Here is a 27,774-nt window from a genome sequence, read left to right on the forward strand (position 1 = left end):
AGTATATAAGCACACAGCTCTCTATGAGATGTGTCCCATAGGATAGAAGTACACAGATCTCTCCAAGATGTGTGCCACAGTGTATAAACATATGGTTTCTATGAGATGTTTTCCATAGTATACAAGTTATGGAACACAGACTAATGGGAGAAGACATATAAGATGTTGATCTGCTTCACACATAAGGAAATACAAGCGACTAAAATAACAGCTCAGTGTTAGGATACTGACATAATTCCCTGGGAATATCACACTCCTTAATTATCATTCTTCTCAACACCTTAGAAATAACCAGAGCAAATATTTTCTAATATGCTGGTGAATATATAAAGTATAGAGATCATTAGGAACTAAAAAGATACATATCTGACTTATAAAACACTATCAGCTAATTACTAAGTTACTATTCTAGTAAATACTCAAATCCAACTAAAAATTTATAGAAACTTTAAAACTAATATATAAACTGTGTATTTTGTAACATAAAAAAGAAAACAAATAGTTTTAATTTTAAAGAAATACTGGATAAAACAAAATTAAGAATCATATGGATATCAATATGTGTAGCTACAAGGGATCAATTTTTAGAATATATGCGACGATATAATTATCTGATTATCTAGATACATATCAGTATGTTAAATAAGTAGGTAAGGCTTTAGATTTTTAGTGAATGAATCATAACATGAAAAGTACATAGACCATGTAGAAAATTAAAGCTAATTTAGATTGTCCATTGAACATTGTTTTGAGAGCCACGTTTAAAACACACGTCAAACTTGCCACTCAGTGTTATATATACCAATTACTGCTCTTGATGAGCTCTTTGTTATCTGTGCTTTCTGTTCAGACATTTTCCATTTCTCATTCTTTGAGTCTCTACCATACAAATAATTCAGCAGTCTTCGCAAGTGGATACTCATACCTAAGAAATAAGGGAACCTGTGAATTATGTCACATGAACGCGAGATCTAAAATACTATATTTCCGTTCATAAAAGTGTTTCTATTTCTTTCACCATCTAAAGAAAAAGTAATTCTCACTATATTTTATCTTCCAAAGGTTCATGGTACTGCAATGGCAAAAGAGAATCTTAAAATATTGATGATATTATTTGTGAAATATGATTTTAGGCTCTTAAATTATTTGTGTTCATAACTATAAAGAAGCCCACATTATCAGATAATTAAATTTTGATAGTTGAATTATTATGACATTTGGCATAACATTTGAGAATATAGTAAAAATTCCTTTACAGTGCTTCAAAGAAACACTATTCTTATATCTTATTATTAAAAATGTTTTGTGTATGCAATTAATATATGTGTGCATATATACACATCTATTTCACACACACCAATCACATACACACACACAAACACACACAAAGGGGGGGAGGAGAGAGATTATTATTGATTGATTGATTGATTGATGATCAGGGATAATCTTGAAAGAATGAAACGGTGTCACCTGGACATGACATGAATATTTTTGTCATAAACTCACAGTATCTGCGATTGCCTAAACAAGGGTGTCAATATCCTAGCAAGGAATGGAAAAGGCACCTGACTCCCCATCACTAACTGATGGGTCTATTGACAGTTGGTGATTTCTGAAGGTAAGAGAGTCAGTTTTATTTAGGGCTATGGCTCTTACTAGGTCTACTACCAGCAGAGAAATGACCTCCCACCCATTAGTGTATGAGAAGCACAATCTGGATCTAGAGTGCTGATTAGAAAGGAAATAAAGAGGACATGGTGTGGGGAGGGATGGATCTGAGAAGACTTCAAGTCTTAGTATGATCAAAATACATTTCATAAAATGTCCACAGAATAAATATATTATGCCAAAATAAAGCAATCATATTGTTAAATGTTTAATACTAAGCACAACCACAATATGCTTTTTAGATTCCACTGGTTGCAGTTGGAGGACTTGAGTCATATTCTAAATGTCTGTTAACAATAGTACTGTGCGTTTAATGCCTTGAAATTATTTAAAATGTTTGTTTGATAGAAATGGGGAGACATCATCTTAAACATATTTTGGAGGACATATGGGCCACAGAGCTGGTGCCTATGGAATGATTTCAATGAACGTGCCTGAATATTCTTCTATTCATAAATGCAACCATCAAATCCTGTCAACCCTTCCTTCCTCAATAATGTTCAAAACTCTCCACCCTTTTCATCCTTCTACTACTGGCTTTCAGCACTTTAAAAAATTATTTTAATATAATCCATTCTTTGCACTGATTATATCTCTATATATTAATATTTTGACTATCACAGATCATATATCTCTCATTGATGGCACCTGGCTTGAGTTTCTTCTTTCAGTTTTCTGTAACTTTTTTGAACTTTGGTCCGCACCTGTTGTGGTCTGAATGAGAAAGGACCCCATAGGCTTCATGATTTGAAAATTTGGTTCCCAGTTGGTAGAAGTGTTTGGGAAGAATTGGAGGAGGCATGTCACTCAGGGTGGGCTTTGTGGTTCAAAGGCCCATGCCATTCCCATTTAGCTATCTCTGCCTCGTGCTTGTGGGATCAAGAAGTTCTCCGCGACTGCCCCAATGCCTGCCCTTCCTACTGCCGTGCTCACACTGTGATGTTCATGCACTCCACATGAGCCTCTAAAACAGTGAGCCCTGAACTGAAATACTTTCTTTTGCAAGTTTCCTTGGTCATAGAGTTTGCTTATAGCAACTGAAATGTAAGACACCATTCTATTAGACTTCATGGTTTATAATGTAGACGACTGCCAAGTTGAGAGAATGTTAGCGTACATCAAACCATGAAAACTGCTATAGTCAAGTCTTGAACACAGTACCCCAGCAAATAGAAGCTGCTTGATCTATGTTTACTGAATGTCCAACTCTGCCCTTGCACTAATGATCAAAAGAGTACCACAAACTGGACTAGTGTAAGAAAAGTGGTTTGGTTTACATTCTCAGACACCAGGCATGAGAATTTGATGTGAGCACTGGAGGCTTTGGTAACAACTACACAGAAGCATAGTGAGATCCTGAGAATTCTCTAAACTCGCATTTGTTTAGTATAAACCAGGATCAAAATGTAACTCCTTAAACTCATTCACTGGTGGTCTGGGCAGCCTGTGCTGTTCATACTGTATAAAACTTCCTGCGCTGTTTACTCCTCTATGGACAGTAATGTTCTTAAGCTAACACTGAAAGGCAGTTCTGGCTGCATAAATACTTCAAGACTATGAATGCAAAGTTGGCACAATATATGATGAATAGAATAGAGATTTTTTTGAAAGAACAGGATCAGAATACCTAAATGTGTGAACTGTATCTTAGAGTCCTATGTTTTAGAGGAAGATAATTAAACTTCTTTTAAAACAGATTCATTGAGACCTTGAATGCAGAAAACCTTTTGTCCTTCCATATGATAGTCTCATAAAAAGCAAGAATTGAGAAAAAGGATGAAATACAAGGATAAATGGCAATAAATTCCCACATCTACAGGATGAGATGTAGTAAGGTATAACTACTTAAGGTCCATGTGCCATAAATGGAAACGGATAATCAAAAGCAATAAAGGAAAATAATATTTGATGGAGTCATAGGTGGACAGTATTTTTTAAGGAGAGGAAAATAATCTCTTGTTCCTTAATTAGGACAGCGTTAATAGTAGTGGCCTTTTCTCTATCACCTTTTGCAAACCCAAAACGTAGAGGATGTAAACAATGCTGAAGGCAATTTAATACATGTTAACTTTACCATTTAAAAATTCACATTAACCATCACACAGAGACACATTGGAATCAAGGCTGTGCTTTGCATTGGTTTTGTTTTTTTTTTTCATCTGAAGTTTGAGTATCTGAAGGTAGACAGACATTCTTTTATTGACCTTTCCTAACCTAAATGGTTAATCAGAAAAATGATCACCACTTTTCTGACAAGAAAGCTAAGGAAGTTTGTCAAGGTTTTCCTAGAGGAATGGTTTCAGTTTGCTCATGAATGTCCTTTAAACTTTGGAGAGGTTATCAGCAGTTCCCAAAGTGTGTCGCCCAGAGCACTGGGGACCATGTTATAATTCAAATTTTTAGGTCCCACTCTACCAACTTAACCACAAAATTTAGGATGCAGTGCCCAGTAACAGTGAAGGTCTCTGGAAGTTGCCAATGCTGTTGAACCTTCAAGAGCCACCGTCTTATGCCCAATAGAGTACTAACTTTCTTCTTCGGTTACTTATAACATCTACTGTAGAGTTCTTATATACATTACACAGCTTTAATTTTTCATATTTAAAGCCATTCCTGAAAAATTATATATGTCAGTTTGATCTGCAATGAAACAGATTTGTGTGGGGAGGTAAGCATCAGGCTGGAAGGAATGGTGGCTCTATCTGATCACTAATTATCTTGGTAACTTACAGGACCTCTGCAAGAACTTCATTTTCCTTGGGGCAAAATTAAAAGCAAAAATAGTAAGATAATACACAAAACTAGCAGTCTCTGAAACTTAATAAATTTTAAAAAGTAAGGTAATATCTAGATTTCTGACCTGACATTAATGACATATTAGTGGCATTATGAAAAATTACATGAGCAGAGAAGTTGTGAATTAAACGCATAAAACTACAGAGAAGGTCTTCTATGTGTTTTTTTTGGTCCCCAAACGAATTTCAAATTAATTAAAGTTGATATTCACTAGGGTAGAGGTCATGTTTTGTTTCAGAGTATGTGTTTGGGAGTATGTTTCTACATGTATGTATGTATAGATGCACATGTGTGAGTGTGTGTGTTTGAACGGAAATCACAGGATAATATGAGGTGTTGTTTCCTCAGGAATTTTCCACCTCATTTTTTTTTTTCGAGACAGGGTTTCTCTGCGGCTTTAGAGCCTGTCCTGGAGGTAGCTCTTGTAGACCAGGCTTGGTCTCGAACTCACAGAGATCCGCCTGCCTCTGCCTCCCGAGTGTTGGATTAAAGGCGTGCGCCACCACCGCCCGGCCCACCTCTTTTTTTTAAACAGGGTTTCTTACTAAGCTGGAGCTCATCAAGTAGGTTAGAGTGGTTGACTACCAAGTGCTAGTCAGTCACCTGCCTCTGCCCTCTCCAGAACTGGGGTTATAGGAGCATGTCATTACATATAAAGGTTCTACAAATGGAATTCATGTGCCTGGAAAGTCTTCTATCAACTGAGCTACCTCCCCATATTTTAATGGTTTTTTTGTTTCGTTTTGCTTTTAAGCAGAAGTGAAAATGTCAGTCTTTGTTTATATGTTGGAAAAGGATATGTCTATCTATTAAGTAAATATGTTAAATCAATCTGTGCATGTCTCAGGATTCTCTAGTGGAAAGGAGATATCATGGAGAATTTTCTTATACACAGGTTTTACTAGTTTGTCTTAAATTATATAGTCATGTAGTCAGTCCCATAATATCAGTGTTAACTATCATTACACTCATTATGGGCTTAAGGTTTCCCTTGTGTCCTCTGATGCTATTTGAAAAATACATTATTGTGGAAACACATTTAATTTCACTTTAAATTTATTACTTAGAAAAAAAGCTATGATCTCTATGTGACCAACTGTATGTACTTCACTGTGTGCCACTACAGAGATTTGATTGTCATGTAGAAATTAATCTTTAGTAGCACGAGTATGGTCTACACTTGACTCAGTGGAAAACTTCTATTTCTTGTCTATTTATCAGCAAATGAGAGAAACTACTTTCTACCCCAGGTTATGCTTTTTATATATTAATATAAAACTGATCTTTTCTATTTTTTCCTTTATTTTATTTTTAGGAGTGAGATTTCTCTCCTAGTTCATATTTTCCAGATCTTTTTATCATTTGCATGGTTCTCCTCCTGAAGGCTGGGCAATTTGTCTCCTTTCTGAACTGTGGCACTCAGCTGAACTTAGCCTGCAAATTGCAACCTAACAAGATCTGACTGTAGGCTCCATCCATTTTTATGCATGACATCACCATTACAATTCAACACATTGTAGCAGTTGAATATTTTAAAAGGGATCAGGATGTCGACTCATTCAATTTATCATCCACTGTAACTCCTGGATTTTTCTCTCTGCTGCCATCATCTCCAGCTCCTGACTGGCAGTTTTGGTTTCCATTATCCCTCCTCATGCACTGACGTTCACATCTGTTCCATTTCCTGATTCTAATGTATCTGAATTTGCCCATCTGCCACATGTGTCAAGAACGCTGAACAGCGCTGCCGCAGTCCCTAAGATCTGTGAATCCCGCTACTTCTCAACTCATTGTTCTTCCCGTTTTTGGCATAAATACGCGTCTTCCACCATGTTTCACGTATTATTTATATGGGCTTCCAGTGCTTTGAGCTTAGATAATTTCTCTCAATCACTCTTTTTACAGTTTCAGTGAGAAAATCAAACAGAGGGAGGGGTGGGGGGGTGGAACAGAGAAAGCTGACTAAGCAAAGCAAGCTTGCTAATTCCTCTATTGTTAATTTAGAAAGTTAAATTTAGCACCAACTATCACTATCGTTTGTAGTGTTGTTCTCCTATTACACTGTCGTATGAAAAACTGAGATGAAACCTCTGATTTTTCACATAGCTCAGTAGGCATCATGAATCCTTGCTTCAGTAGACTACTGGTGTGCATACCACAGGGTTGGCTGAGCAAATCTAGGCAAACAGAGTAGGTTCTCCTTAGCAAAACTGCATGTCCCAATAGAGCTTTAAGGCACTCAAGAGACTATAAAAGCAAGAAGAAAGCAACAAAAGAATCATAAAATGTTTGGCATGAATTTAATCACTTTATGCCCTCGGAAAAAAGGCCAGAAACTATCAAACCAAAAATGAGCTGGAAATTGTGCATAAACTTTCATTTATAAGGGAATTATGGGAGTAATAGATTACAAAATCTTGTGAGTGGAAAAAACACTATATTATTAAACTAGTTAGCATCCTCCATGTGGGTGCCTCTAGAATCCCCATCCTCCTACTGCTCCCCTAGTCCAGACCGTCGCCATAGTCTTACTCCCAGGGCTTGGGCTGGCGGGGGGAGCAGAGAACTTCTTCCAAACAGAATCTCTTTCTTTGCCATGGACTCCCTGATTCTTCTGGGCACATTTTTTTTCTCAAAAAAATTAAACTATAATCTCATTAAACACCACGGTCACACTATATTGTTATTAGAACTAGGCATTATTAAATTTGGGATCACCTCTACTATTTGCTTTCCAGCTACAAGCTGATACAAAACCTTATCTAATAAGAGTTTGTGAAGAAAATGAATTATTTTAAAATTAGGGCCTTTTAATAATTGTGCTTTTTAAACGTAGATGCTAAGTCTGTATGCTCTTTGGGAAATTAATGAGCCAAATATTAATAAAATGGTAAGAAAATATGTTTACATGAATAAGTTCTTTGAATGATTAAGAACAATTAGCAGCTCTAAGAAAGGGCATGTGTTTATAGTCAATAAATAAATGCATCAAAAGGAAACAATTGCAAAATTAAAGGATAAGGGAGGAGAGTATTATCCTTTATAATATTACTATCGTTCATCTTTTTTCTCATATACATATGTATATCACATGTCCTCACTTTATGTTTTATATTATGGGTAAGCATTTTGTGTTCTAATTGCAAGTGGTAGAATTGAGAGAGCTGGTAACAGCAGGGAAGAGGACTTACGGTGTTCCAGTTTCTATAATATAGTTTTAGAAGACTTAGCACAAAGGGCAATTTGCCCTAACATCAGTAAAGATGCAAAAAAAAAAAAAAAAAACCCAAAACGTTAGTCCTAGAAAACACAGAATGACATTTAACCATTGACTTAGAATACATGATGGATCAGTTGACAGCTGACAGTGATAAAATCCTTCCTTCCTTAACTCAGAACAGGATAGCAAGTGGGAAACTGGTATAGAAAGTGAGAAATATTTAAAAAAATTACTAAACATTACAGTGAAAAAATTTTGCCAGAGACCTTTCCTTCAGATTAGATATGCTGTTTGGATTTGATTGGACTCAGCAAGATATTAAATTTAAATGTGAAATGGTTACTGGATGATTATCATTTTTTCCCCAAGCAGTAATAGTGCCCAGAGTTCTGTATGTTTATCTATGAGGTCAGCACCTATATCAGAGACAAGCCTCTAGTGACACACACAACATCATTCTGTAATGATGAATTACAATTCTGTAAATGTAAAAACATCATATGTAAATTGCCTTGCAGCTCCTTTTCCCTTCCCATTAGATTGTGGATAAACATGGAAGCCAGAAAGCAGAGAAAATTGAAACCAGCCAAAGTATCTACATACATATATGTATCAGAATATTAAGACTCCTATAAATACAAAGAAATGTCTCTACATCTGTAAGATGTGTGTGTAATCTATAAAAATATATAGATATATCTGCCACTCTCATTAAAATATGGCATTTAGTAGAATGCAGTTTGGGGGATGATTAAATGATTTTAGTTATCCAATTTATATTAAAATTGTGCATCATACTATTCTAAGATAAGATAAAAGTGCAAGGTCACTGTCAAGAGGCAGGCAAAGAGCAAAGGACTTGTTTATAAGCTTTTTGTTTTCAGTTTTTCATTTGAAAATTGGTTCTGCGACTTTGTTGATAATATATGGTTGCTTGAATAAATGTTTCCACCTTTATGAAAACCTTGAAGAGTTGTAAATTTTATTTGTTTTTCTTATAAGAAAGTTACTAGACTTAATTCAATGCGACACCTCCATATATGAAGAAGGAAGCCCTAGACAAGATAAGTTAGCTTTTCCTGGGAAGAGTGAGGGTTAGCTTCCAGGCTGCCATCTTGCACACAGGGAAGCTGAGACAAAGATCTAAGGGTACATTTCTCTCATCTTGCTTTTCTCAAGTTGATGAGAAGAGTGTGCCCACCTAGACCTGAGACTCATTGAATGCTGCCGCAAGTACAGGATGTGAATCAGGTGCAACCAGAAGTGCAGGGATGCCCTTGACTCACCTGTTCCTGTTGCTGGAAATCCAGTCGGAATCAGGGTGGACGCCTGCTGGTGACAGTGTTTGTTCCGAAGCTGTCATGCCAGCATGATCACTTCTCTCCGGAGTTCCCTACACATTATCGGAAGGGGGGACCAAATTAGAAGAAATGTCACTCGGACGAAATTCAGAGAAATTCATTTCGAAGTAGATGGACAGGTGATTAAATGGTTGCAGACAGACAGATTGACAGAAACCAGAGAGACAGATAAACAGAGTGCTATCTTAGATATGATGCGTAATCTCCACTGTCAACCCTGACTGGATTTAGAATTACCATGGAGATATATCTGTGAATATATCTGCTGCACCAGAGGTACTTTGCTGAAGAAGCAAGACCCCTTGTGACTATCCATAGCCCCATTCATTCCATTAGCAGGGTTCTAGTCCTTATGCAGGGAAAGGAAGATGCCAGTAGAATTTATCTATCTCTCTTTGCTTCTGGATTGTGGACACAATATGCTCAGCCATGCGTCACACGGAATGTATCCTAGTAAACCAAGGATCAAACCTAAACTAGAGTTTTGAAGAGAAACTGTTTACACAACTCACAGGGGCTGTTACAATGGTATAAGACATGCCACAGGTTCGACACATAGGCAATCACAGCATTGAGAAGGAAAAGTGAACACCAAGTTTACCCCCAACTGTAGAGCTTTTATTATTGCTACCTCAAGGGAAGGAAAAAATCAATTTTTCTACAGTCCAGTGTCACTGGGTATATACCCCATACTCAGGATAGCCTCCATGCCCAGGGATAGTGGACTATCACCAAACTGATTCCTATGGTTTTTGTTTTTAATGGCTTTTGTTGGTGTTGTTGTCATTTTTAATTTGGGGCTTTTTCCTTTCCTTTGTTCTTTCCTTTTTATTTTTTGTCTTATTGCTTTTGTTTGCCTGTTTTTCATTTTGTGTTTATTTCAGCTTTTATATACGAAGGACAAGAAGAACTTGAAGTTGGGTGGGGTAGTGAAGTGGGGGAGAATCAGGGGGGAATTGGGGGAGGAGAAAACCTGATCAAAATATGTGAAAAATAAACTTCGTTTTCTTTATCAGGAATTTTCTTAAACGCATTGGAAAACGTAAATAAGATGGTAGCTAAGGTAAATACAACACCAAAATAGGTTTAATACAGAAAATCCCATACTGCTGAGTAAAGAAAATAATTAGACAGAACGGGAGTTATGCCGACTTGAGTCTTTCCTGGAGATAGTCCTTTAGTCAAGGGCATGGGTTCTGATCCCAAGATCACAACCATGCCAGATCTTAAATTAAAACACAGTCATGAACTGCTTGGGTTCTCAAATCAGGCAGCAAACCTCTGTTGCTTCAGCTGCCGTCCTCCAAGGAAGGTGAATGCAGAATGCGGCAAGAGAGAAAGGCAGCCAGCCATGCTGCTGCAGCAGTGCTACTAGAAAGGCATTTTTGCACAGCTCTGGGGAAAGAGAAGAAGAGAATAGAAACGTACTCGTGTTGGTAGGATGTACTTGAACGAGAGATCCATTGATAGTTCTTTTTTGGCCATCCAAGCTTGATATACGTGGTTGCAACTTGTTTTAAAACGTATTCCTACATGGAGAGAAAACAAGATAATATTAGTTTCGTCTTCCCCAAATTTGGTAACTTGAAAGTAAAATCTGGGTAATCCACAATAGTGTTCTCTTATGCCTTTATTCAGTTTCCTATTTAAGACACAGAAGACTGTACTCATTTCTTCCAGTTGAATAATTTGCAGTGCTAAAATTTCACATGACCAAATTTTAATACAGTAAAGGATAATTGGGATGGTTCCGGGTGAGATTCATGAATACATACATGTAACCCATATGCAGCTACACATTAATAAGACCTAATGCAACTTTTTAAGGTTCTTCCTTTCATCTGTGTATAGGTGTGTACGCCCATGTGAGCAGATCAGGCATATGGACGGGCCAGAAAAGGGGTAACTGATTGCTGGTAGCTGGAGCTATAGTTGATTGTGAGCTGCCAAACACAGGAGCTGGTGATTGAACGGGGGTCCTCTGGAAGAGCAGCAAGCATTTTTTCACCCTCTGAGCCATTCTCTTCAACTGAAATATCTAATAGTTGGGCATTTGCATCAATAGAGTATAGTCAATGTAAAGGTGTTATACTGGCCCAGGCAGCTCCTATCATGGAAGAGAAGATGTGCCATAACACGTACACTTCTCTCTGTGATATAGTATCACAAATTCCATATGTATTCAGCTGTAACGATGCATTTAAGTATCAATATTGCTTTAAGATATGCTTCCCCACTTTAACGTAATCTTAGGTATTTGTCTAAGGAAAGAAAAGTGCTAAAATTACAACAACAAGGACATCTCTTAACGTTCACGGTAAGAGGAATCTAACGGGATATACTATTCAACAGTATAAACATACACATAGAATGTATTTTGCCTTTTTAGGAGTTTTATAGTTCAGCATCTCTTGTGTTAGGGAGAAAGGGGGAAATATAAGACTTTCCTCTAGCAGAACAAACATAATCCCCTAACTCTCAAATGACACATTTCCTTGCTTGTCTGTTGCTAAGGGCTTATGCAAAACTAACAACAATGGCTAGGCAAGGCCATGATTATTCTCGCTTTAAAAAAAGTAAATTGACAGTCGCTTTCGTGAAGCCCTGGGGGTAAGGAAAAAGGAGACAACTGTGATGAACATCAGACAACCTAGGACTGCTCGAAAAAACATCAATACCACCGACAATCCTCCTTGAATAGTTTCCATTGTGTGTGTTAATTTGCAGAGTCATTATGTCATAAGGCACAGAATGATTTCATAAGAACATAGTGTAGGTTCTTAAAATAGCTAGAGAAAACGGTAGAGTGCAGTCAAGCAAGCAAGGCAAGAAACTGAGGAATCAAAAAGATCATTAGCTGTACTTAATCCCGGTATTATTCAAAATGATCATCGAATCCGATTAGGTGCTGTTGGCAGTGCAATTTTGGGTTTCCTGGGATTTGATCTTAAGAAATCTGGTCAGGTACCATTTGGAATGAGTGTCATGCCTCCACGTCTGCCTGGATTATCTGTTGTTTGCTGCCCCACATTCCCCTTGGACCCAATTATGTATGGGCTTTGGCCTCAACGTTGCTCTCCTCCTTGTTAATTAAGGAGGTGCATTGGATTCACCATGCCCTTTTGGATAAAAATAATGACTAAGATTCTTTACTGAAACTATCTATATTCTGTTAAGTTTTCTGGGATTCCTCTACTCAGGTTAAGTCCTTGGCGAACACAGAGGCTTTTAACTCTCAGGAAGTAAGTTTGAACTTTATGGATTTGCCATGTACGTTCTTCCTTAAATTCTCGAGCTCTTAAGCTTAATTGACACTTTTAGGCCAGAATAAAAGGTACCTTGTGTTAAATTTCTTTTTTTTTTTTTTCAAATAACTGCCATCAGTATTGCATAGAAAATCAGGACAAAAATAACAGCCTAAACTTGCAAGAGGAAATGAAATAATTCAGACTCAGTTGCAAAGAGTGCTTAATGAAAAAATAGTTTATCTTCAGAAAACGAGAAAGAAGAAATTATATATTTTTACGTTGAAGACATTGTAGTTCTCCATGCGGTCCAGTAATTTATCCAGAGGATAAAGAGCTCGGCTGGCAGCGTGCCAAGGAAGAAAATCCTTTTCCTCAGACAGGTATCTGATAATCTCCAGGGGAATATTCTGAGGCAAATAGCCTGCTCTGCACAGTCAAAAGAAACTTAATGTTAATTAGATGCAGAGGAGCTACACAATGATGCAAAAACTGAAGATTTTATTTATGCAAAATAAAAGACAGAAAGCAAGATTCATCACAGTCTGAAGAGAGGGACACACAGTGATATGAAAACAAAATTACCCACTTTTAAAAACAGTGCTCATAAGGATGCCAGAGCCACTTAACATATACAGAGACAGAGAGTTAGAATTTTACAAAAATATGAACACATCAGAAAGTGTTTTTGTAAAGGAGAGAATCACGGAATTTGAACTGAGCCAATAGGTATTTCTTTGACAGAAACTCCAGGAATAACAAGTAATTGAAAGTAATTGAACACTCTCTTGTGGTTTTTGTAGCTCACATTGTTATCTAAAGGATGACTAAATAAGCATCAATTCATGATTTAAATGTGTGTGCTGTATAACAATATAAACATTTTTGATTGGATGCATTGTGTATGTTTGTGTCTATAGTTGGGGTTTCTATATGCAGCAATGAACTACCATGATCAAAATGCAAGGTGGGAGGAAAGGGTTTATTTGGCCTACACAATCAACATTGCTGTTCCTCACTGAAGGAAGTCAGGACAGGAACTCAAACAGGGCAAGGAACCTGGAGGCAAGTAGCTGATGCATGTTTTGGAGGGGTGTTGCTTACTGGTTAGCTTCCTATGGTTTGCTCAGCCCACTTCTTATAGAACCCACAACTAACCAGCTCAGGAATGGCACCACCCACCCCCACCATGGACTGGGTGCTCCTCCCACTGATCACGTTAATAAAAAAAAAAATGTCTTACAACTTGGATCTCATGGAGGCATTTCCTCAGCTGAGTGCTCTTTCCCTCCGATGACCCTAGTTGTGTCAAGTTGACACCAAAAGCAGGGAGTACACTGTGTTTGTACATATTTGGAGTTGTGTGTCTTACTGCAAGTATCTGCAAGCCACAGTGTACATGTGGAGGCCAGGGGACATCTTTGAGCCCCAGTCCTCATCTTCTTTGTTTGCAACCAGGTCTGCCTTGCTCATCTCTGCAAACGCCAGGCCAGGTGGCCCACAAGTTAGCAGCAAGCACGTCTTCTGCCTCCTTTCCTCTCAGAGGTGCATTATGGGATAATAACATTGCTGCAGAAGCAAGCTTTTTAGTTGAAAAGGGAGATGCTTTATTCCAAACTCTTTACTCAACGTGCCATCTTGCCAGTCCAAATATAAAAATTGTTTAGTACGTGCTGAAATGAAACATTAAGAAGTTGTCTGAGCACATTTTATTTCTAATTTGGGGGGGGGGTGTTCAGTGGAAAAGGGGAACCAGAGAGATCTGTGTATGTTGACTCTCCATAGATCCCATGCAAATGAGAAACTGAAGCAGTGTCTATTGAAGTACATTGGAAGATGCTCTTGGCCTAGATGTCTCACCTATATTGCAGCGCCATTTATTTGACTAGACATTTTTTAAAACTTAATTATATTATGGTCTGAATACTGATGTCTTCTCAAGTTCTTATGTTAGGAACTAATATTTAATGTGTGGTCTCAGAGGTGGGGGTGTTTAAGTCAATTATGAGAGCGTAACTCTCGTGGATGACATGGATGAACTATATAAGAAGCTCAGTTAAGCGTGCTTCCTTCTAATGCTGATGACATTACACTGAGACAACATTGTATACATACAGACTTTTAATATTAAAATATATAAAATAAACGTAAGAAAAATCACATCACTCTCTTATTTAAATTTCACAATGTTCTTTAAAATTCTTAATCCTGCTACTTGTGTGTGTGTGTGTGTGTGTGTGTGTGTGTATTTTGTCTCCATGTATGTCTGTGTACCACATATGAGCTTTGTGCTAGCAGAGGAAAGAATAGGGAATTGAATCCCCTGGAACTGGAGTTACAGATGGTGTAAGCTACCATTTGGATGCTGGAGGTTAAACATGGATCCTGTGGAAGAGCAGCCAATGCTTTTTACCACCGAGCCATCTTTGGAGCCCCCTCATTGTTCTGGTTTCTTGTTTTTTGTTTTTGTATTTCATTGCTTTCTGTTTTTTGTTTTTGTTTTTGTTTTTTGTTGGTGTTGTAAAAAATCCTTTTATTTGTGCATAATAGAATGTGGTCATGGTGGAAACAAATTTATCATTTTTATTTATACATTTTTACATAATATTTAGTCCTGAATGAGATTTACCAAAATTAGGCTATAGGTAAATATAGATGAATATTGTCACACTGTTGTGTTTATATTGTTGCTAACAAAAAGTAATCCTGAATATTGCACTTCAATTTTTCTCAAAGGTAATAAAACACTGTATGTCATTCTAAAGATTTTTATATAGTTACAATACACTAATGTAACTAACCTAATTAGTCATACCTAATGTAACTAACCCTCATTTCCAATTTTTTCTATTAGTAATGATGGTTTTGAACACATATAAATGACACTGTTCACATTTATATTTTCTTGTATAAATAACATCAATTTACCTAGGATGATGTCAATAAGCAACATTATAATTTAGCTAGGATTCTCTTTCAAATAATAGTTAAAGCTGGGCAGTGGTGGCGCACGCCTTTAATCCCAGCACTCGGGAGGCAGAGGCAGACGGATCTCTGTGAGTTCGAGGCCAGCCTGGTCTACAAGAGCTAGTTTACAGGACAGGCTCCAAAGCCACAGAGAAACTGTCTCGAAAAACAAAAAAACAAACAAACAAAAAAAAAACAAAAAAAAACAAAAAACAAAACAAACAAACAAAAAATAATAGTTAAATTTTGCTTTCCTGAGTTTTTTACCATTAAAGAAGAATATTAATTTTTAATAACATTGTATTATTTAAATTAAATATTGTCATAGTCAGAACCTGGAAACAACATAATGCCCATTGACTGAAAAATGGATAAGGAATATGTGGTACATTTACACAATGGAGTACTACATAGCAGAAAAAAATAATGACATCTTAAAATTTGTAGGCAAATGGGTGGATCTAGAAAACATCATATTAAATGAGGTAACCCAGACCCCGAAAGACAAATATCATATGTACTCACTCATAAGTGGTTTTTATATAAAGCAAAGAAAACTAGCCTATAATTCACAATCCTAGAGAAAGTAGACAACAATAAGGACCTTAAGAGAGACATACATGAGCATGGGGACCATGGGAGAGGAAAGAAGGGGAAGGGAGAGGAAAGCAGGGGGTGGAGAAAAATGTAGAGCTCAATAAAATCCATGTTAAAAAAGAGGAGAACAGGGGAAAACTTCCTATAAAAATAAATAAATTAATTAATTATCATTTTAAGAGAAATTTCCCCTCTTGTTGACAGACAGAGGACTATAGGTGATTCCCCAAATAATACAGGATGTTACTATTGTCCTGGTCTTCTGAACAGAAGAGTCTTCGGTGAGGACAACATACACTATGGTATAGGAATTAAAAGATTCAAACTGGAGCTGACCAAGGACTTGACCTCATAGTATCAGAATGGGGTACAACAAGTTTTCAGTAGAGAGGGGTAGCCAGTGGGTCTACCCAGCTGTAAATTCAATGAACTAATATAATGACTGAGCTGTCAAAAAAAATCCACAACAGTCCAGTAGACATACTTTTAGCTTGGAGGGTAACCAATATTTGCCTAATTGGACTGACATCCCACTCAGTAGGAGGTAACTCATGACTGGCACTGTGTACACTGGGCCAACCACCTGCATAGATGACACAGACATGACATGTCTTATGAACAATATGATTCCTATAAAAATTATAACAAATGACATTATAGAAATAAACATGCAAGGAAGAAAGGGTATACAACTGATTCTACTATGAATGCTCCCTGTAAAAATTAGGTAAAGAATTCCCATATTTTGTCTATGAAAATGTTAAACCAAGAAACAGCATTTTTGGCATGAGAGTTTAATTCTAATCTATATATCTACATTTAAACTTCTAAAGACAATTGTAAGTTTGAAAACTTGAAAAAAAAAAGGTTTTCAAAAAAAGTTCACATATTTCATTCTTCAATTGCTAACATATGCAAGTCTAAGAAGCAAGACTCAGATCTAGGTATTTAAAGACATCTGGCATTCTGCAACAGAGGAAGAAAAGTGGGCTAGGGTGTGGTAAGTCCCACATAACACTAAGGCAAGGAAAGCAATCATTACATACAGAAATAGAGCAAGCTCTGTTTCGAGGCCTGTGGCAGAAATTGCTATCACGCACCAAAGCCTGGGCTTTGTGTTTCTTCCTTAGACACATCACAAACCTAATTCCCCAAGGTTAGCACAGCCATGTGACTAAGATCTAACAACAGAATATAAATGTGGGTGACTTCCAGTTAATGTGTTTTTATATATACAAAATAATCCACCTGGAACCTGGAGAACTGCATGGCAAATCTACTAGCCTATCCCACCTATTAACACCAGTAGAAAGTAACTGCCATTTTATTCAATCCACAAACATGTCTGGATTTATTGTTTTAAGCAGTTAACCTTCTCTGATGCAGTTTTCAAAGAGAATATACGAAACAGATTCCGCTCAAATTACCCTCATTCTGCCTTACTACCAACATATGTGAGTAATTACCTCCTACATAATTCAATATACTTGCATTTAAGTCTACTAGACCAAAATATGGAGCTACCCTTAATTGGCCAAGGGGATGAGCAGCTTCATTACAAAATGACAGATAGTTAAGAGATAATGTTGGTTACCTAGTTTAGATGTGTTTGGGTAATGGGCTGGTAATGATGTTGGTGATTACTACCACTGATAATAAAATCAATATGGGAAGAGTGTGAATTCCAGTGAGTGGAGCATCACATTAGCCTGCACAAGGGTCCTGATGCTGAAATGCACTTTCCTTTAGATCACGTTATCAGGGCAAAAGTTGCTAACAATATGGAAGAATCGCACGTTTTCAGAATATTTCACAAGCAATTGCGTTCACTAATGTCTTAAGAAAATGTCATATCTGCTATCTAGCCCCTCGACTACTGTGGTGAGGGTGGACCTGAGAAATCAGAGGCAAGGCAATGGGTTACATTAACCACATTGCCTGTCCACGGACACCATAGAGCTGCTTCTCCCACCCTCCATGGGCCCCACATCCTTCCCCCTTTTCCCTCCTCCTTTTCCAATTTGCTAGAGCTTGCAATCAAATATTTCTTTAGGCATACAAGACAGCATTTTCATAAGAAGGAGATTAAAAGCAGACTAGATTAACTGATCTTAAAATGCTCTGATCTTAACTAGTTGTTTTCTTCTAGGATACAGAACCTGATTTTACAAAACTGTTCTGAGTCCCTGGGATTGTTGCCTCTTGGGTCTTCAATGATGGGGAGCTTTTATAAGAAGAAAAACCTTATTTTTCATTGTGGGTTTTCCTATAAAAATAATTGATTCATCCATGCTTTGAATCTAGGTGTTGGAAGGCAATATCTTCAGAATATTCTGACAACACACACACACACGCTTATTGCTTAGTTGAAAAAAATCATTTAAAACCAAGAAATAGCCTACTACATATTTAATAATATATGAAAAAGACAAAAGATACTGCTCATGTCCTTTAGGCACAGAATATTAAAGCATGGCTGAAATGCTTAATTGAAAAGATTTACCGGCTTTGATTTGCTATCCTTTATTATTCATTATTAAATGACTTATATATGCTCTTTGTAGGAAGATCCTATAGCTCAGATAGAATCCCCAATAGCACTCGGAGCATAGAATAAAGGCAAGAAATCATGGGGGAAGTATTTCATTCAGCCAATTGCACAGTTTTTGAAGAGAAAGAATTATAAAATCTATGCTTTGCTGAGCTACTGTCCTCAGAGATGGAAAAGGAAGTAACATGTGGAGCTTCATTGAATTCAGAAGAAAAGTGGCACAGCAAACAGTTCTTCTGGTCCTCCCAATCTTACTCCTCAAGATAGCTGATCCCAAGTCTCACACAGGAACCTCTATTCTGGGCTTCTGTAGTACTTACACCAATGTCTATTACAATAATCATAAATAATTAGAATAGAATATGTCATCGCTTTATCATATTCTTTTCATTTACTGGGTGCAGGTCCTTAAGAAATGAAAGTGTGTTTTATGTGTCTTTTTAGCCCATATCTTATTGCAAAAACTGGCACTAAGCAGGCACATGATCGATACTCCCTAAATTATGCCAATAATATCAGGTCATCAAAAAAAAGAGCACATGCCAAGTTATCTCAAACTTACACATTATCAAAATTTGCTCAAAAGTCAACATTTTCAAAGGTTAAATGGTTGAGCAGAATAGGGAGATTCAGCGGAATATAGTGTTATCTCCATCCCTTTTATTACTGACACATATGGATGGCGAGCTCATTAATATTTAGTCAATAGCTTTGAATGCACAAGTCTAAAGAGAACAAAATAGCTTCATAGGCAATGAGAGGACACAGCCATTAAGGGAACACCTCTGCCATTGTTGATTAGCAAACTACTCTCCTGAAAACAAGATTATGTCAGAAACTTAAACGCTTTGCTGAAGCATAGAGACACCTTTTCTTTATGGTCAGCAACTCAACCAAGGCGGCCGGCAATGTTTCATGGCTTTCTTCTTTAGCAAACATTTAATAATTTAAAACAAATCAATTAGACCTATTTTGGCAACATGCACACTCTCATTTCCACCATAGCAACCAGAATTATATCTTCACCTAGACTTCCTTATTCCCAAGCATTATTTCATAAGTGGTCAGCCATCATTTTAGTACAGTCGGTAACATTGCTGTCAAATGTTGTTAGAAATAGGGCTTATGTTTGACCATTAGGTGGAAAGGTTAATAGATATGAACTATTTATCCCCACAGAAAGAAAAACATCTGTTTTATGGAAAAACTAATTTGTAGAAGACTGTATTTTAAAAAATTATGCTATTACACATTGATAATCAATTGTTTACCAGCTATGATGTTATGGGAAAAGTGTCAATTTAAGAATAATGAAATTACTGTTCAAGTTCACTACAGTTATGCACACTTACCATATTACAAGAAATAATCATTGTGCCCATATTACCTGGTTGAACACATTAGTTGGAAGTCACTGTCAGAGCTTTTAATAAAAGCATTGTCAGGTGCCCCCACATGAAGCTACCTCTCAATATTCCATTTTTAATTAAGTTTAACTCCTTCCTCCCCCTTCCTTCCACACTTATTAACATTTGCCTTGTTTGATTTAGTATAAAAATGTGTCATAGAATATGAACTATTATAGAAAATAAGGTAGAGCAGGCTCGTGTTAGGGGCTTCAATCCAAACTGCCCCAACTTGCGCACGTGTTTGAATGCTTGGTCATCAGTTGGTGGCACTGTTTGAAAGGTCATGTCATCTTTCCATTGTACTTCAGAATGGGAGTAGTGTGGCATGGCAGGTGGGCCTTTAAATGTTCTACATGTTTCTGAAGGCAGCCTCTGTTTTCTGTCTCTGGTCTGAGCCATGTGAATAGGCAATCACAAGTTCCTGTCCCATCAATTGAGATGCTGATGCTATCACCATGACTCCCCTATCACGACGGAGAGAGAACCTCTGAAACCATAAGTCAACGTGAATCCTTCCCCCAATAAGTCATTTATGATGGGTATTTCTGCCACAGAGACAAGAGTAACACCTGCAATCAGACTCTATTTATCACTGGATGTGTAGGGAATAGGTGAGGATTCACGACAGAGAAGATCTTCTACAGCTCAGGCTTCCTTTTCATTGGGCCACCTTTCACTTGACAGTCATAAACAGGGGAGAGAAGTCAATTTCTTCTCCTTTTGTCTTATTAGCATTGCAGGTTAATACTGTTTAAATGGAAAGACCTTTCAAAGTGAAGTTTCGTCAAAAGAGAAAACTGGCTGGCAGATAAAGATGTTTGTGTTCAACAGAAGTTGAATTGAGAATACAGAAAAGTAGAGGAGACTTCCCTTTCTTAAGTGTCCAGCAAAATCATATCATCCTCTTGAAGCCTCTCCCCAATGTTTTCCTTCAGTATTTTGTCTGAAAGTATTTTATTATCCTACCAGGGAAACTAGACACATGTCTGCAATTAATATGGGAAGAGTTCGGCTTGTTGTACAGGTGGTTTACATCTGGCCTTTGCAAGCACCTTCTACTTCACCTGAGAGCCAGAATATACAGGAAAAGACAAAGCAGAGCAGCTGAGGTCTACTGCATGCCTGTTAGTACTATCCTATAGTGGTGCGGGAGAATTGTCTGTAATCTGTTAATCATGTTTTAAATAAAACGCTGATTGGCCAGGCAGGAAGTAAAGGTGGGAAAACCAAACAGGAAATAAAAATGATACAACGAGAACAGGAGAACTCTGGGAAGAAAGAAGTTAATTCCTCCCACTCCGGCCCAGACCACCGAAGCAGCCAGATGTAATCTGCCCCACTGATTAAAGGTACTGAACCACATGGCTAACATAGATCAGAAAAATGGGTTAATCAGGATGTGAGAAGTAACCAGCGAGAGGCTAGAGCTAATGGGCCAATCAGCTTTATAACTTTAGAGACCTATGTGTGATTTTCTTTGGAGCTAAACAGTTGTAGGGTACTGGGCGAAACAAAAAATCCCAACAAACAAGCAGGCCTGGCCCCCTCATGTTACACTATAGTGCCAGGGTGAAATCCATCCTTCCTGATCTTTTTCAGTAGCCTGCTGCTATGGCTCAGTGGGCTTTGGTATGAAGCAAGATGCCTAGGGCAGACTCTCCAGAACTTCAGGCCCACCAGGGTGCACACTGTCATGCGTGTGTCTACACTTGCACTGCACAGCAGGATCTGGGATGTTTCGCATATATTCTAGGCTGAGAAATGGTGTACTCTGACTTACGTTTTGAAAGCCTGACTCTGGCATCTGTGGAGGACAAACTCAAATGTGTCACAAGACCTTTCCAATTATGGAAAGAAGCCAATTATGATTCCATAGTTGATCCTCTCACTCTATGAAAACTTGGAAATTTTATATTTAGCAAGTGAAATGAATGGAGTAAAGACAGAACCACTGACTTCCTGGAATTTGCTAAGCAAAAGTTTGCTTTTGAAAGTATGAGAAACAAAGCTTCCTCAATTTCTCCATGCGCAGTATAGTTGTATAAACAGCTCTGAAAATGGAGGGGAGACCAAGAAAGCATACTTTAGTCAACAAGTGGGTATGTTTTAAAATAAAATATCTTTTATATCCAAAATACTATATATTTTTATCTGGGTTAATTAGTGAAATCAATAGTAAATTTAAATGTAGAAAATAAATTGATTGAATACAGAAAATTCATCAAGATAGTGTAAGATTTCCAGGGAAAATTGAATTCCTACAGTGATATTTTAGCTCTGTGTCTTCAGTTGTGAAGTTTTCTAATGATATCAGGAGACACTTGGGAATTAAATAATAATAATAATAATAATAAAAGCAGGATTTATTCCACAAGGAAGGTTTACTTCCACAAGGATATCAAATCATTTACCTAAATGCCCATACATCAAGGAATCTGCTAACTTCCTATATGACTGCTTTGTGAGTAATGTGTGAATAAGAGAAAACAAGAAAAGAAAAAGAAAACATCTCTCAACCCAAATAACTTTAAAATAACTACACATATCTCCTTCAGCCTAAAAATTGTCAAAAGGTTTGCTTTTCATTTATGCGTGTGTATATCTTATATATATTATAGTGCACATGAAAGTTTACATATTTAAATTCTATATTTTCCTGCCATCATAATTTTTCAGAAGATCCCAGGATTTGTTCTAATACTATTATGTCAGTAAAATAAGTTTAATTAACTATTGTAGTGTATTTTGGGCAAAAGCATCTTTTAAATCCTGAATAAAAAGGCCATGAATCCTCTGGGTACAGTGCTTTGCATGTTCTGGATAGACATATTACCTAAATTCATATTAAAAAGGTAGGTGCTAATATATAGCCAATATTAAGTACCCCCTGTAAATCTATAAGTATATGTTTAAATCTTTGTCAAATCACAACTTGTTCGAAACAACGGCAAAAGTAGCCACAGACACATGAACACACACACACACACACACACACACACAACATCAGACCATCAGTGATGACCAACATGGATACACCATTTGTGTGTATCCAATTACTAACTAGTTCTATACATGAATTATGTAATCAAAAGCTAAAACATTATTCCTATATCCAATGTACCATGAAAAAAAGTCTCTGAAAGATTCCCTTATGCCCTGGGGTCATATTTTAAATAAATGTAGTGTTAGTATTTACCAAATATTCTTTTTTTAAGACAATGCTATCCTTAACACTACTTTAAGCAGGCTCAGATCCTAGAGATACCAAGGATAGCCCATCTCATCTAAAACTCCCAGAAGAGATACCAATGATAGTCAATCTTACCTAAAACTCTCAGAAGATATACCAAAAATAGCCAATCCTACCTAAAACTCTCAGAAGATATACCAAGGATAGCCAATCCCACCTAAAACTCTCAGAAAAAAATACCAAGGATAGACAATCTTACCTAAAACTCTCAGAAGAAAATCTCAAAACCAAGTCCACCAGTAGTACATCTATAGAATTATCAGTATTGATGCATTTGAACTTTAACTTCCAGAATCATCTGAAAGCCAAAGACAAGAAATTCGAGAGTGTTTTGGAAACTGGGAAGAGCTGTACAAATGTGGATGGCTTTAAGAACTGAAACCCAGAGCAGGAATTCAGCAGCCACATGTCTGACATCTGTATTCTGACCTTGATTTGTTCCTTACATCCAGCTACTAAACCCTTGTACAGACCCCAGCACATCCATTTTCCCTGTAGAGACAAAGCGCCAAATGATAGTGTAATTGCCAGGGGAAAATTATTACGCTATTCTGAATTATTTCCTTCATAAATCCCAGGCCAGTCAAACAGGCTCTGTCAGAAAAACGACAGGGTTGCTGTACAGCCGTAGGAATCCTACACACAAATGTCCCATAAATCCCTGAGCATCACAACCCTCCAAAGTCATTTTGAGTCATGTGTTTAAATCAGGAGCAGGAAGCCAGGCTGGCAATGTGTTGGTCAACACTAAGGGAGCAAAGAAAATGAGATGTACTTGGTTACCAGTAAGCAAAAAAATCTGAAATGTTTCATCATCTGTCTCGTGTACATTGATGCCACATAGGAAGCACTATTTTATGTTTGGTCTTGAACATTTTAGTCTATCACGTGCATGAAAAATGAAGCAGCTTTTTATTTAATAACAACTAATGGCCTATCATCCTCAATTCTCTTAAAGTACATAGTTGCCATTAGGTATAGTAAAGCACATCCAAGAAACAGTTTCAAGCAATAGAAAAGGATGGAAAAAGGACAAAAGAGGATCCACCTCCTGTGTGTGCCACGCATTTTTCTCCTTCTTAATCGTGGTAAAATATTCTTTACTTATAGAGAACCGAAATAGCTAATCTAACTCTTTATGACTTAAAGTGATATTTTCCCAGCTCTCAGAATATTATGCTCTATTCCAAATTAGAGGTAAAAGCTACCCAGAGCCATTACAGATGAAATGTAGAAAGTAAGAAAATACTGTTTGATTACCAAACCGAAATGGGACTTCCAATTTATAATTCACTATATAGGAAATGATATGTCTAGGGACAAAATGTATGCACCCACTTGAGATAAGCAGGTATTGCAGTTATGTTTTTAGTCCTACGTCCTTATAACAGCACCAATCGATAACCTGAAGGAATAGAGGACAAAACTAAACATATCAATAGAGCCACAAGTATTGTAAGGTAAATGTTAGCGTCAAAATAATGATAACATATGTAAGTATTGCTACATACACAGAGTTTGAGATGGACTAGAGAAGTTCCAGTTTATAGAATTAAAATACTGTGAAATTTTATTTGGAATCTGCAGCTGGCTATGCATAGTATTATAATAATTGATATTCTCTACACTCCAAAATATTTTGCTTGAAACTTTACTAAGCAGGGGTTAGGTGGAAAGTCAGTGCTCAACTTTCTGTTTCAACAGCAACTCCCAGTGCTAGCAACCCAACATACATTAGTTGTGTAGAAATATTTAATTAATCCTAGACTCTGAGCTTCGAAATAGGAGACCTTAACTTTTCCTTGATTTTCTTTAATGTCGATAATGTTCACATAAAACTTGGGAAAAAATAAGGATAATGATGTCCTAACTGTTTAATGATGATTAATAATTAGAGGACATTAACAGTATAGATTTACTGTACTCCAACAGTGACACTCATTAATTTTAATAACAGCCCAATAGTTGAGCCTCTTTTACTGCCTGAAAGTTTACCCCTCATTACCACTTATAAGAAGTAATTTTCTAAAGTTGAAGCAATGATGAAAATACAAGTCAACAAAGAAATGTGCAAGCAACTTTAGAAAATCTATATATTCATATTATTCCAAAATAGGGCTCCAAACACACATGTTCATAAAAACACATGTTTTATAAAAATTGTACTAGCTTAAGAATTGTATCATGTTAAAATTATCACACTTAAGTTCAATAATATTTTAATATGAATATAAAACTTATATATCTCTCCAGTAAAAGATTAATAGTTATATGTCAATTCTAGAACCTCAATAAAGCCATTTTTGCTGTTCAGTGTGTAATACTAGTAGAGCAGCCATTTTCAGGAAATAACATTTCATACTGGGCAGCAGAAATTTAGAATAAAATATACCCAAATAAGAAAGTATGTTTAATGTTATTTTTGATGATTTCATATGTGTAGATGATTTGTTAAATCATACAGCCTTTCCACTCTGTAACTCTCTCTCATCTCCTCCTCCTGGATTTCCCCCAGTCCATTTAACTTTCTAAATATTATGAGTTTAAAAAAATGCTTTTTTAAAAATTCCACTAAATTAAGTTAGGGCTTCTTACATGACCCTGGATGGGGATTGTTTACTGAAGCATGGAAAACTGACCAATGCTACACCACTGAAGAAAATGACTTCCTATCATCTTTAACCACAATGGACATGGGGGGTTCCTCTATCCCAGCACACTGGTGTTCTCAGCCTTTTTACACTGTTAGTGCAAAAACTAACCATGGCTCAAAGTATTGAGAAGATGAGAAAGTCGAGTTCTCAACTCCAAAAGGTCATTGACACCACCTCTGCCCAGGCGTGGGAGTAATGGCGGAGAGGAGGCAGAAGGAATGCTAGGGTTGGAGGATGGGAGCAGTGCTGTGAAGCACCGTCTTCTGGGCACGCAAAGCCCTTTCTTGACCTCACAGCAGGTGCAGTAACTTACGTCAGACCTGTGCAAGCGTGGGTGGGCCCTTCGAAAGTCCATCATGGAAATGTACCATTAAGATGGGCAGTGCTGATAAAAGAAGCTAAAGAAAATGGGTGTGTTCCACATGGCTTTAAATGGGCTTGAAGAACGTATACCTTAATCCTTCATCAAAAGAAAGGTCATTGTGATTACATCAGAGTGTCCTTAGACTGTGTTTCCTAAGGATTCCTCTATTCCAAGTTATTCTGCATGCTCTCTCCAAACTGGTCCTTCATAGGAGCCACATTTCTTTATTTTAAATCCTTGACATGTAAACTGCCCAGATGGGTATATTTTTTGTTTTTTGTTTTTTGTTTTTTTTGCATTGCGTAAACCTCTGCCACAATTGTGACCTTTAACTCCTTTTTCACTTGAGGCAGTTTTCTCGAGGCTTTCCTTCTCGGCTGGTTGCATTACCATTCCTATCTGAAACAGGGGTTGCTGTACGACACGGCTAGAGAGCAGTTGTGGCGAGTAGATTGGAGCAGGAGCAGTTTCCATTTCGGGTTGTCATTTCAGACGTGGCTCTGATCACATCAGTGGTTCCATCTGGTTAGGGCCGTATTTCTTCCACATACTCCCCTTTCAGCCAGGCAATGGAGTGGTGTGAGTCACAGTTGAACCCTGTGTATTGCAGATTCTCATCACGGTGATTTCGCATTTAATTGTTTCTTCCAGCTGCCTCAATCCATGGCTGCCAAGCCAATTGCCACATATGTATCTTCCAGCCCACCACTCGTGCCCTCTGCGTCCCCCCCCCAAAAAAAAAAGGTTTACAAGTCTTAAGTAACAGGTTTGAATTTGTTTCTTGATGTTCCATGTGGAGAAAGATTCAGCGGTGTTACCCAGCATGCCTCCCGATGTCAATATTCTAGGTGAGGCAGTCCCGTTGGTGGTGTGGCTTAAAATATTGTAGGGTACTATGCCCCACAGAAGATCTGCAATTGCTTTCATCTCTACTCTCAGAATATGCTTGTGCGTTGATTCATAACTGACTGGATTTGCCATTATGTGATTTCTGTGACTTGGCATCGTGTCTCTCTTTAGATTGCATTTACACACATACCGAGTTGTTAGTTTTTACTCTCTATTTTCTTCCTTTTTATGGAGCTGGGAGAGGGCCGCTGCTATTCACAGTTGATATTGGGGAATTAGAGGAAAATAAATATGTATGCTCCACTTTATTCAAATAAATATCTGTAAAGGAACAAAGCAAAAACAATTGGTCCTGCTAACATGATTTTGAGAGGGCTGTTGGCACTGGCACCCTCCTGCATAACATCGCTCGGGGCATATTCGGTTGTTATCCGTAGATTATTCTGCTTACGCTTCGATGTTTTCTGTCTCTGTGTGTCCTTGAAATTAAGCACCGCTGTTGTCAGCGATGTACTTCTTAGAAAAGTAGGGTGATATGAAGCCAATCTTTTTCAGACTGGCATATTAAAATTGCATGTAAGTTTTTCCATACCGTAACTCCGTCTTTCTGTAACTGAAACACTTCCAGTTTGTCCAAAGGGCTACGTATTCAGAATAAAAGTCCAGAGTCAGGTGTGATCTCACCACGCAGGAAGCTGAGACAGGAGATTGCTAGTTTAAGGCTAGCCTGGGCCACACAGTGAGACCCTGTCTTAAGAAAACCTTTTAAAAGTCATAGGTAATTTTGGACATATTTGACACACATTTGTGTGTGTGTGTGTGTGTGTGCATGAAGAAAAATAT

At 37.4% G+C, this 27,774-nt stretch overlaps 1 protein-coding gene across 1 annotated transcript in view; it reads right to left on the bottom strand.

Moving 5' to 3' along the window:
* Positions 1-27,774, bottom strand: part of Trhde (thyrotropin releasing hormone degrading enzyme) — a 377,936-nt gene that overhangs the window by 34,506 nt on the left and 315,656 nt on the right. The window contains 4 exon segments of the mRNA XM_038315022.1: positions 8,971-9,001; positions 9,004-9,077; positions 10,474-10,574; positions 12,572-12,719. Of these exon segments, the coding sequence (XP_038170950.1) occupies positions 8,971-9,001; positions 9,004-9,077; positions 10,474-10,574; positions 12,572-12,719 (354 nt within the window).

The sequence above is a fragment of the Arvicola amphibius genome, chromosome 17 (assembly GCF_903992535.2).
Source record: "Arvicola amphibius chromosome 17, mArvAmp1.2, whole genome shotgun sequence".
Taxonomy (NCBI): domain Eukaryota; kingdom Metazoa; phylum Chordata; class Mammalia; order Rodentia; family Cricetidae; genus Arvicola; species Arvicola amphibius.